At 40.0% G+C, this 13,154-nt stretch overlaps 1 protein-coding gene across 4 annotated transcripts in view; it reads right to left on the minus strand.

Annotated features, from left to right (window-relative positions):
* FCHO2 (FCH and mu domain containing endocytic adaptor 2) overlaps positions 1–13,154 on the minus strand; it is a 212,763-nt gene that overhangs the window by 140,245 nt on the left and 59,364 nt on the right. For all 4 annotated transcript variants that reach the window (XM_039543173.1, XM_039543171.1, XM_039543172.1 and 1 more), the window contains one exon: positions 7,607–7,705. In XM_039543173.1, the coding sequence (XP_039399107.1) occupies positions 7,607–7,705 (99 nt within the window). The remainder of the gene's footprint in view (positions 1–7,606; positions 7,706–13,154) is intronic.

Raw genomic sequence — 13,154 nt, forward strand, 5'->3', positions numbered from 1 at the left:
ATCCTCACTGTTTATGTGAGGCCCATGTCTTATTAACCGCACACTATTAAAACCCTGCTCTAAATACATAATTATTAATTTTCTCATGGGCTGTGTTATGGTACTCATTTAAATGCTTCACTAAACATTAACTAATTAACTCCTGTGAGGGTCTACTGTTATGCCCATTTTACAGATGGGGAACTGAGGCTCAGTGATTAAGGTAAAAAAGAGTCCACTAATTTTGGGTCGCCAAATGGTGATGTTAAGTACTCTGAAGAATCAGGTGATAGTCATTATATAACACAGTGCCCACTAACTTCAGTTGCAGCTGAGAGTGCTTAGTGGTTCTGCAAATGAGACTGCTGCATCTTAAAATGGGCACCCTGAAAATGAGGACTATACAATTAGTTGCCTAAATAAAAATAGGTGACTAAAAAAAAATAATAATAATTTGATTTGATTTTTTAAAAACAAATCTATTTAAATATAAACTTGAAATTATGACAATGTTAAGATTTACAATAATTTATTAAAATCTTTAAAAAAATATATATTTTAAAATTGAAATTAATTTTAAAAAACTTGCTGCCAAATTTTAAATGTAGTCACTGCACTGGTGGAAGTCATTAATCAAACACCTGAAATCAGGGTCGATTGAAGTTAAAACAGCTTTTAACAGCAGTAGCCTCTTCTGCAGCTGCAGAGAGAATATTTTCTTCATTTTAATTTATTCAACGTTCAGGTTGATGATTAGTTTGTTCCAAGTCAAGAAACCAACTGAGAGCTGAAAAAGCAGGAAAGTTTTTTCCTCTTCTAATCTATGAATAAAAATGAAGTGTGAGAAGATGAGATCTACTAGTTTTAAAACCTTGAAGGGGATGGTGGTCAGGACCAATTAGTTCTTTTCACTAACTGCAGATAATACTTCCTTTGTTTAGTAATTCAGTAATTGCAAAATGTTTTGATGAATTTTGATAAAATTTGTTCCTTACATATCCAACATATTTAAAGTAGCTTCATTTAACTAAAGAAGATTTAACTATTTTTGTAGTGAATGAGGCTGAGAACTTCAGAAAGGAAAGATGATGTCATGGTTAATGCAGCTGAATGTCACCTGAATAACTGGATTATAACCCTGCCTATGCCACAGAGTTCCTATGTGATGCCAGGTACGTCATAAAACAAACAAAAAAAAGATTCCACAAGTGGCCACTGTGTGTTCCTTATTTTCTGGGTACCCAACCTGAGGCACTTGGGTCTGATTACATGCTGAATATTCACAAATGCAACTGAGGCTGATGGGAACTCTGCTGAGAACACAAACTGCTATAAAATGCTAAAATTCAGGCCGTAGGCTGAACTGGGCACCTAAAATAGTGAACACTTGACAATTGTGACTGAATCTATGTTCTTCATCTGTAAAGTGGTGATAATATCACATTCTCTCATAGGGTTGTAGTAAAGATATATTCATTAATGTTTGTAAAAAATATTACCATGAGAGCATCACAGAAAAGCCAATGAAGAAATTAATAATTCTGTATTCAGTGCAGGGTTTGGACAGTGTTAAGTAAATAATGCACTGGGCCACATGCTGGCATCCATCCTGTGCACCAACTGAGGAAGGGGTTCTATACAAAAAATAGAATAAGTTCATATAATTAAACATATCATAATGCACAAGGGAGCTGAATTAAGGTTGTACAAGCAACCTTAATTCTTGCATTTCCTAACTTTTTGAGTGCGTGATTTGGCAACTTTAATATTCTTTGAATAGTTTTTTTAAATATAGTATTTATAGTCGGATATCTATTACATACCTATTTACATTATGTGTTTTGACTATACTCAAGAGCCTCTCAACACACCCATTATCAGCTGGACTGTGTTTTTTTAAGCAGAACAGCAGAGGTTGCTCTTGAGGGATTTGAAGGAGGAGACAAAAGTGACCTCACAGATAAATTGAGGGAGAGTGTTATATGTGCAAGGAATTGTGTTGAAGGAGATGTTTACGTGAGAAGTTGACAAATGGGTAGCGACTACTGGCATGTTTGGATGGCTGAGCAGAGGCAAAGATTACACAGTACAAGGAAAGAGTGAACACACAGGGAGTGGCAGAGTTGTGAAATATAAGCTATAAGAAATACACATACCAAAAACAGTCACCACATAATCTTGCTACTGTAAACACTGTTCCGCCTCATCCCATTTGTCACCCATTCATTGCATCACTGCTAATAATAGAGGTTAAGTTCTTGAAGGCAGGTTTCTTATCTTGTGTATTTCAGTAAAGCACCTAGCATATTTTTCAACAATATGAAAATGAAATAAAACATAATACCACTGACTTCATTTTGGATTATACTGGTGAAATGAAACATCCATTATACTAAAGATTAAAAGAACAAAGCTACAAATGTTATGGTGGTAATAAGTAACCAATAAATAATACATGGAGAGAGGAAAGTGAAGAGGAAATCGCTGATGGTCTCAAAAGCTAGTAGTGTGCTGGATTCATCCTCTGGCCTGGAGCCTTATGCCTGCACTATTTGGGGCAAGGACTATTGCTCAAGAATTGGACATTTTAGCCACTTGCAATGCAACAGCATGACACACAGTAATTGAATTACTTTGCCACACCACTGTCGTTCAAGATGGATGACTGACAGCAATAAATACCACCACCCCAAGAATATTGTACTTATGGGGTATTTTATCTGAAGATATCAGAGTTTTTTACAAGTATGGGTTTTATGTCTATCTTACAAATTGGGAAACAGAGGTGAAATTATCTTCTTAAGGTCTCACAAAGTCCAGGGGCAGAATTGGGAATGAAATCCAGGTCTGTAGCCCTGAGGATTAATCTGTTGGTCTGTATAAAATGTCTTTTTGATAAAAGTGTGTAGGCTGCATAGATTAATAGAATTTGCAATAGCTATAAATGCAAGATACCTAGAAGTTTCTAAACCAGACATCCTGGCCTATTTCCTCTGTGATGCTGAAAGCAACCTTTAAGACCCTTACTCAGAAAAGTGATACTAGGAAACAAACCTACGCAAATTGTCTAGGGACTTTCTGAATATCTGCTAACCTTTCACCTAGTTAGGGTAAAAAGGAGGGTATTTTTGACCACAAATGTAACACATACACCCGCAGATGCGTCATTTAATACGTACACAAAGGTCAGCCTATGAAAACAGGTACCCTCACCTTTCCATGGGGGAAAGACAAATTTGGGCATAGGAGGAAAGATATCTCCCTATAAAAGGTGTGATAATCCACCATTAGGGCAGGCGATACATCTCTCTGTTTCCTGGTCGTCTCAACCTGCTTCAAAGCCTTTTTCTCCTATGAACGCTGTCAATACTAAGTCATAGTATTAATTCTTTTCAAAGTTGTGAGTATGAAATAATTCTTAATTTCTACTTCACCTCTAAAGCATCTATGCTAAGAAGGGTTTAGCTCATAACCAGTTTCTTTATAACTATACTTCCTCTAGCAGAGGTGTGAAATTCACTTTAGTACTATTTGCTGCAAAGTGCATTTAGAACTGTGTAATATATCATATCTCTTAAAGAACTGTGATATTTTGTAACTTTGTAATCTCATACTGCTTTTAACATTTTACATTTACTTCTTGTTTCATTGATTTTAAATAAAAGGTCTTGTTTGACTAAACTTTGTCTCAGTGTAATTCCTGTTATACCCCAATCTCCTTGTATTAAATTCTGTGAAGCCTGATTCAAGACGAACTTTTATCTTCTGATCACACATATTGGCGAGCCATACCCATATTATTAATAACTATTAATTATTATTAACATTCTTAATTAATTAGAACATTAATTATTAAATAAAACTAAATTAAGTGGATAAATTCCACTGTCCCTACTAACCCTCCCCAAATCAGGCAACAGGTCTCCAGACTTCCAGTCCCCTACTGTAACCAACAGACAAATTCGCTTTCTGATATATACATATTCTTGTCCTAAATGCAAGAGACAACTGAACTGGGTAACTATAAACACTATGAACCAGCATCTGCTCATGGAGAAAAAAGAACAAGAAATCTCCTTGAAATATATACACCTCTACCCCGATATAACGTTGTCCTCGGGAGCCAAAAAATCTTAGCACGTTATAGGTGAAACTGCGTTATACTGAACTTGCTTTGATCCCCCGGAGCACTGCTTTACCGTGTTATATCCAAAGTCGTGTTATATTAGGGTAGAGGTGTATGTCAGCAACATTTGTACAACTAAAAATATGCAGAATATGCCTCCTTAAAACTGATCTAAATAGAAGCACACAGCAAGTAAAAAGAAGAAAATAAAATAATAATAATAATAATAATAATAATAATAAAGGTTGCAGAATTAGAACATAAAGACCCAGATGAAATTGCGCTGAGATTCATGAAAGATATAACTGCAGCCATACTGGGGATAAGTGTTTGATGAGATTACTATGATCCACTGTATGGAATGCTGCTAATTAAGCAAAAGAAGCAAGAGTAGAGCATTTACATCTGGATCCATTAGTAAATCACTTTATATTCTCACTGCCGTTTCTGTACTGTGACATGTTCTAAACCTGACTGAAATTTTTCAAATGCACAAGCTTTTTGCATAACTGATCATCAGAGCTGGTCAAAATTTGAAACTTCAAATTTGGACAAAAAGGGAAAAAATTATCACGAAAATGTTCAAGAAAAATGTATCCTGGTTTTCATTCAGTCTTGATTGTGTGTTCCAACAGCACTGATATAAAAGCTAATTTTGACAGTGAATGAAAATTTGGAAGATCAACTATCAAAGAAGGTGTCAAGGCTGATTCCCTCTGCCACTTTGAGTGCAGAAGGTGGGGGCCTGAAAGGAGTCTAAAAATTAATACTTTCCACTCCAGGCTTGTATTATACTCCCAAGGTCACAGCTTTTTTCTGACCTTGGATTGGTAAATCTGCCACCACCCAAGTGCAAAACCCCTCTGAGAACCCAGAAAGACGCACTTGGGAATTCCTTCCTGTGGGGTACCCTCAAGCCCGGTCACCCCCTCTCCTCCTCAGGGAAGAGCTGAGAAAGAAAAACAAAGGAAATCAGCTGTTGCCAACACCTAATTAAACAACGTGTGCACAAACCTCTTAGGACACAAAAATCCAATTCTGTTTTTTTTAAAAAGGTAAATTTTATTAAAAAACAAAAAGGAAGAAAAAATATTTAGGAACTTAGGCTATTGTTAGATTTAAAAAGAGCAGCTACAAGGATTAAACATCAAGAAAAAATTCTTGAGATCCAGCTTAAAGGTTACAAGCAAACAAAAAGCACCTTGGGTTAGCACAGAGGACTCCACAAGCCATAAAGAAATAAAAGGAGATAAACCTGATCGGATCTTCCTAGACATTTCCTGATCTACTTACATATCTGGGGTTTCAAATGAGTAGTTTCTAGGTATGATACCGATGATTTTTCATAACTGGCCCCAACTTCTTACAGCATAGTTGCAGCCCAGTCTACCTCTCCCCAAGAACGACAGGCAGACAAAAAGGGAGTTATTGTTCAATTTTAAAGTTATAGCCTTCCCATTGGCTCTTTTGGCCAGGTGTCCACTCACTTCCTTTTACCTACGCATAGCAGTGACTTTTAACCCTTTACAGGTAAAGAATAGCTAACTGGCTGGCAGGGTCCATAAAAGGGAGCTACCCCGCCCCCTTCATTTATCACAGAAGACTTTTTTTTTTTTTTAAACTATAGTGGTTTTTAACCAGAGCACTGACAATTGTCTAAAAGCAGGGCTAATCCCCTTCCTTCCCCCTTTCTAAAAATTAAAACACTGATTCATTCTCTCCAGAATGACTAAGGCCATAACCAGTAGACTCTCAATAGTCAGTTCCTGTATCACTTCACTAATACCTGGTACAGCCAATTAGACAAAGGATTTAAATAGTCCATAAAATGGAGAGTATGAAAGTCCAGAGGTGGAAATATACCATTTAAGTAAAGAAGAAATCAATTTTGGACACCCAAAGTTTATTCATAATTTGCAGAACTTATCCAGAGCAGTTACTGAAAGAGAAGCCTTTTCAATGGTCTTCAGACACAGGAGGATAACTGCCCAGAAATTAGAAAAACATAACCCTATTTGCCTGAGAGTATCAATCATTTAACATTTGAGATTTTCATGCTTCAAAAACACATACCATTTTGAATACTGAACTTCTACACAATGTTGAACTTTTAGATATTATCCTTCTGTTAAAATTCCTATGGCATAGGTATACTAAGGGGAACAACGTGAGAGCCCAGACCTCTTTGTAAAGGTACTATCATCTTATTCAGATTCACCCTTATCTATCTATAATCCTATTTCTATATCAACCAAACCTTCATTCTTTACAGAGCCTTCCAAATATGAATCTGATTAAAAAAACATTAGAATTTAGAAGTCATGAAGGAGAACAGCAACTTACAGAAACTTGATTGAAACTGTAATTATGGGTAATGAGGTACATTTATGTTAAGATGCTATTTTGTGTCTTAAATTTCTCATACTTATTCTCAGTCTAAAAATAAGGTTTGGCTGCAGAATTTGATAAAATTCTATTTTGCTTTTTTTTTTAGTTTTAGTTTAGTTTTCAGAATATAGATAATATTTTGTTTTTATCAAGACTGAACTATTTAAAAAAGTAACTGAAATATTAGCATTATATACTTTTGGATAAGGAATGAGTACTTTGACAGACTGAAGAATACTGGTTGAAAGAAACACATCATCAGTGAAATGTGTATACTGCCCCTGAATAATCCTGAACAATGCATGATATCCCTCGTGGCTCTACATGTACTCCGAGTGCAGCTATCCATCACATACATGTATTAAGTATAAGCACATAAGGAATGTATTTCAATTTATAACAATTATGAGGACACAAATAAATGCAATCAGTGGCCAAAGTTAGAAGTGATTTAAACACTGGTGTAATTTATATCTCAGTAAGTGGGTGTAATTTACTTACTGAGAGAATGGGAGCACAAGGCTGTAATAGAAAAAGCAAACAGAAAGATGTATACCCTCTTGTTTGTTTTCCTGCTAAAACCCTACACACCCCATTCAGAGTATAATTTATACCTACTTGGTCACATGTACCTTATACAGCCATTTATATTACCTATTAATTTGGCCCAGTGTGTTTACTGTAACATGCAATCACTCAAGAATAAAGGCACAGATATATGTAAACATAAAAAGACTGTGATTTTACATGCTCAAAGGTAATACATTCAAAGTTCTCTAGTTATGTTGCTCCTACATATTAAGACACGAGTGTCTACACAATTGGAAGTAATAAAGAAGTCCTACAAAGGCAAAAGAGTGATGTACTATAATAGTTGTGGCATCTATACATTTGAATTTCATAGCTTGTATTGCCATAAAGTGAACCATAAGGTTACATGAAAAAATTTTTGCTGGCACATCTCTCCTTTTTCTAATGGAAGACAAGTCTATGTCATGGACCAAAAACTGGCAATCATAGCTGAAACAATACGTGATATGACTTTTCATAATATAAGAAATCTAAAAATATTTATAGTCAGATTAATATAAAGATTAATTTAAATACACTCACCTGGCCTATTTGTAAATGAATTTCTTTTACAGTGTTTGACAATGATTCCACAATCTCTTTCATGTGAAGGAGATGCATTTCTTCAATGTCTTGAAATTTCTGTATAGTAAATAGAAGCAATTAGTCATGACAAAAACAGTTAATATAGGCTACGTCTTCACTACCCGCCGTATCGGGTAGTGATATATCTAGACGCGATATATCGATCCCCGAATGAGCTCCTGTCGACTCCGGAACTCCACCAACCCGAACGGCGGTAGCGGAGTCGACATGGGGAGCCGCGGACGTCGATCCCGCACCGTGAGGACGGTAGGTAATTCGATACAAGATTCTTCGACTTCAGCTACGTTATTCACCAACAAACTTTGGTGCTGGAGTGGTTCTTTGACCAGTGCGGGTATCAGCATGAGAAGGGCTCAGTATTGATGTTGGCACCAGGGCCAAAGCTTCTTTGGCTTTCTTTTTCTGAGTTTTTCTCAATTAATTGCAATGGCAACTATGCAAATGCAACATTCTATTTTCACTGGACATGTGTACCAATTGCATTATACAGATCTGGCTATCTATATCATAGAATCATAGAATATCATGATTGGAAGGGACCTCAGGAGGTCGTCTAGTCCAACCCCCTGCTCAAAGCAGGACCAATCCCCAGACAGATTTTTGCCCCAGATCCCTAAATGGCCCTCCCAAGGATCGACCTCACAACGCTGGCCAATGCTCGAACCACTTAGCTATCCATCCCCCTATATACATCTTTATATAGATTGTCACTCCAAAATCCAGTCTATTACTTCAACTTATAAATTGGATATGAAGTATATGTTTTTTTAAAAAACCCTTAACAATAAAGTTAGTTCTAAATCATATTTCTTCAAAGACAAAAAAAGTATGTACACTCATTGAGGAATAAGTTATTTAACCAATTTGAAAGAGCAAAAAAACCACACACACACACTGGACACCAGGGTGTTTTTTGTTGTTGTTTGTTTTTTGAAACAATCACAATCTAGCCTCTCAAATTCACAAGTCATAATCTGGCTCAAAACACACTTCACACACATATCTGGAGTCTGGAAGACATTTTTCCTCACATCAGATTGGCAATGATTGAAGATTTTTCACCTTCTTCTACAGCATGTGGGTGCAGGTTATTTGCTGGCATTATCTGTATACATCTCACGCAATCATTTTCCTGCCCTTCCATAAGCCTTGACCGCCGGTGCACCTCAGTCCCTTCTATTCTCTGCCTGGGGGGCTGTAATATTTAGGCCTAATTTCAGTTGTTAGGTTTAGTGTGTGGGCGCAGGGTAATGCTGGTGGGCTGTGAAATATACAGGTCAGACTATTTGGTGGTCCCTTAAACTCTATTACTATGACTAGAATAGTAATCAGTGGTGCACAATCAAGCTGGAACGGCACATGGAATGGGTCCCACAGGGATTGGTCTGAGGCCGGTTCCGTTCAATATCTTCATCAGTGATAGTGGAGCCAGGAGAGGAGTAGCTTGGAGAACAGGAGGAGAACTCCCCTGGGAATGGTGGTACCTTCAAGGACAGTTCTGGGTGAAGATGATGCCAGTGCCCAAGATGGTGCCAACACTGGTGCTTGGAGAAAAAGCGAGGGTGGATACTGAATGGCAAACTTTGGTGCTGGAGTGGTTCTTTGACCAGTGCGGGTATCAGCATGAGAAGGGCTCAGTATTGATGTTGGCACCAGGGCCAAAGCTTCTCTGGCTTTCTTTCCTGACAGCGCCCTCCTACCATCTTTGGAACTGGAAGGCCTGGAAGGTCCTCAACCTGAGGTAAACATAATGTCCACTTGGAGCTGCATTCACAGCAGTGCTCTGTATCCAACACAAAATGTTAAGGGGCTCTTTGTCCCACCTTCTGCACTGATGTCTTCAATATCAAGGAAGTATCTGGGGCACTAGTGACGAAAGGCTCCAAGGTTCCAGTTGGGACCATGTTTCTTCCAAATGGGTCTGATGCCACTTTCATGGATTGCTCCAAGAGGTGCAGTTTGAGCCTCATAGCCCTTGACTTCCAAGTGTAGGATAAGGAGAAGCAGATGTAGCATGTAACATGAGCTTCCCTGAGGCAGAAAGACACCTGCTATACCCATCACACAAAGGACAGAGGTTAAACCCAAGCACTGAGAGTCTGGTCTTTTTCATGGTTGTGTAACTTTGCCCTGCTCTATAGGGGATGAGGGAGCGTGTACAGGGGGCTCTCTCCTGTCAGCTCTTCTGTTTTTTCCCCAGAATATCCAAATACAATGAAAAATTTACAAATTAAAATAACAAGAAGAGCATTTCTTCACAGTTAAGTTTGAAGCTTAGACAAAAGTGCAGTCCAGCGTCTGTCTCACAGCCATTGGCAGTAAGAGGAAACATAAAAGGTCATGATTTCTCCATCTTTTACGTTCTTGGTGGGATCACAAGGAGGCAAAGGGCACAAGAGTGGCCCTGACAGACATGGCTATGCAAAAGATTCCAAGCTTGTGCACACAAGACACATGCACACTGACTACCCAAAGTAGCTATTTCAATGCAATATATCCCTCATGAAACCAGTTTACTTTCTATCACCTTCTTGGAAAGCCAAAACTGTAGTCAAATGAATGATAGGAAGAGGTTTAACTTGCATGGAGGTAAACTTAATAGAATACTGTGCATAGAATATGTGACTTAAGACCATGCTTCAAAAGGTCTTCATCTAAATTTATATTGTCTTCTGCTAGAAATATGTTATCTGATATTTCAGACAGATGTCTCTAACTTCTCTGAAGCCATGCCAACAAAGATTTCAGGAATGGAATCAAAGATATGCCCTGGCTTTGAGTTACTAAAATGTGACACAAAACAACAAGCCTGATGAAATCAGCTGTTACAATCTCTAATATGTTTGGGAACTGAATGTTTCAGCTAACACAAAGTTATCAAGACTTTGGACGTTAGTTTTCTCATGCTTGATCAGAAATTGCGATTCCAGACAGACTGAAGGAAAAGCATATATCAAGTGCTTCTCTAACTATGAACTCTAACTGCTCTGTTTCTTATGCAAAACTGATATGGGGAGGTTACTTACCTGTAACGGGAGGTTCTTCAAGATGTGTAGTTCCTATCTGTATTCCACTGAGGGTTATGTGCATGCACCATGCACCTGGAGCTTTTCAAAACAGTAGTGTCCATTGGTCTGCGCATGTGTCCTTGTACGCCTTGTGGTTTCACCTGAGGTGATAAAGTGTGGGGTGGACCGACAGCATCTTCAGTTTCTTCCCCACTGCAGATCTACCAGATCCACAGCAGAGGAGAAGGAGGGTGGGTTGGAATATGGATAGGGACCACACACCACGAACTCCAGTTATAGGTAAGTAAAAAATGGTTACTCACCTTTTTGTAACTGTTGTTCTTCGAGATGTGTTGCTCATATCCATTCCAGTTAGGTGTGCGTACACTGCATGCACAGTCGTTGAAGAGTTTTTCCCTTAGCTATGGAGCCCCCTGGAGTGGCGCCTCCATGGCAGTGAATATAGGACCCTGCTGACCCAGCGCCTCCTCAGTTCCTTCTTGCCGGCTACTCCGACAAAGGGGAAGGCAGGTGGGTTTGGAATGAATATGAGCAACACATCTCGAAGAACAGTTACGAGAAGGTAAGTAACTGTTTTTTTTCTTTGAGTGATTGCTCATATCGATTCCAAGGAGGTGGGGTTGGAGTTATGGAATCACTGACTAGAGCACCACTCTCCCGAATGCTGCATCATCTCTGGTGTGTTGGGTGATGGCATAATGAGAGGTGAATGTATGCATCGAAAACCATGTTGCCACTCTGATGATCTCTTGTATTGGTACTTGGGCCAAGAACATTGCCGAGAAAGCCTGTGTCCTCATGGAATGCGCCATAAGTGCCGGAGTTGGAACTTTGGCTAGCTCGTAATATGTCCGGATGCAGGATGTGATCCACGATGAGATTCTCTGCAATGAGACTGGGAGACCTTTCATCCAGTCCACCACAAACAGCTGGATCAAATTACGGAACGGCTTCATGCGCTCGATGTAAAAGGCCAGCACTCGAACATCCAGTGAGTGAAGCCTCTGCTCTTGGCAGCTCGCGTGAGGTTTAGGGTAGAATACCAGTAGAAAAATGTCCTGGTTGGCATGGAATTGGGACACTAACTTTGGAAGGAAGGCCAGGTGAGGTCTGAGTTGTACCTTGTCCTTATAGAAAACCGTATGGGTAGGGAGTCTCATGTGAGGGCCTTTAACTCAGATACCCTCTTAGCAGAGATAATGGTGACTAGGAAGGCTACCTTTCATGACAGGTAGTCGACTGAGCAAGTCGCCAGTGGTTCAAACGGGGGGCCATTAGCATGGAGAGGACCAGGTTAAGGTCCCACGCCGGGACCAGTTGTCTAATTCGTGGGTATAGATGTTCCAGACCCTTGAAGAAATAGCCGACCATGGGGCTGGCGAAGACTGAACATGCGTCCACTCCTGGGTGAAAGGCTGAAATGGCAGCAAGATGCACCTTGATGGATGAAACTACCAGGCCTTGCTGTTTCAGGTGTAGTAGGCACTCCAGGATGAGAAGTATGGACGCCTGAAGCGGGGCTGTGCAGTCTGGAGCATACCAGAATGTGAACCTTTTCCACTTTGCCAAGTATGTAGCCCTAGTAGAAGGTTTCCTGCTGCCGAATAAGACCTCCCTCACTGGTTCTGAGCATAGGAGCTCCATGAGGTTTAGCCATGAAGCTTCCAGGCTGTGAGATGGAGGGACTGTAGGCCGGGGTGGTGACAGCAACCATGGTCTTGGAGAATCAGGTCCAGTAGGAATAGCAACATAATCATGGCGTCTATCAACAGCTCCAGGAGCGTGGTGTACCAGTGTTGGAGAGACCACACCATTACCACCAGTATCACCACCTGTCCCTGCTGGCCTTGAGCAGGACCTTGTGTATGAGTGGGAATGGCAGGAACATGTACAGCAGAAGTCTTGTCTAGGGGAGGAGGAACGCATCCACAAGTGAGCCCAGGCTGTGTTTTTTGAAAGAATAGAATTGCAGGCACTTTGTTGCTTTGTGTGGCGACCAGATCAATCTGGGGAGGTCCCCACCACTGGAATATGTTGTGTATGCTATCCGGATGGATGGACAACTCGTGGTCACAGAAGGATCTGCTGAGGTAGTCCACTAGCTCGTTCTGTGCTCCTAGGAGATAGGACTCTTCCAGGTGAATGGAGTGGGCTATTCAGAACTCCCATAACCGGAGGACTTCCTGATAGAGGGGAGAGGAACAAGCTCCACCTGCTTGTTGATATAAAACATGGCAGTGGTGTTGTCCGTCATAACTGCCATGCACCGTCCATGCAACTGGGCCTGAAAGGTTTGTCACACCCAGTCAGATCGCCCTCAGCTCCTTGATATAGATATGGAGCAAGAGCTCGTCCTGAGACCAAAGGCCTTGCGTCTGGATGTCTCCCAGGTGCGTGCCCCATCCCAGCGCAGACATGTCTGTTACCAGGGACAAGGAGGGCTGGGGGCTGTTGAA

This window comes from Mauremys reevesii, linkage group 6, assembly GCF_016161935.1.
Source record: "Mauremys reevesii isolate NIE-2019 linkage group 6, ASM1616193v1, whole genome shotgun sequence".
NCBI classification, from domain to species: domain Eukaryota; kingdom Metazoa; phylum Chordata; order Testudines; family Geoemydidae; genus Mauremys; species Mauremys reevesii.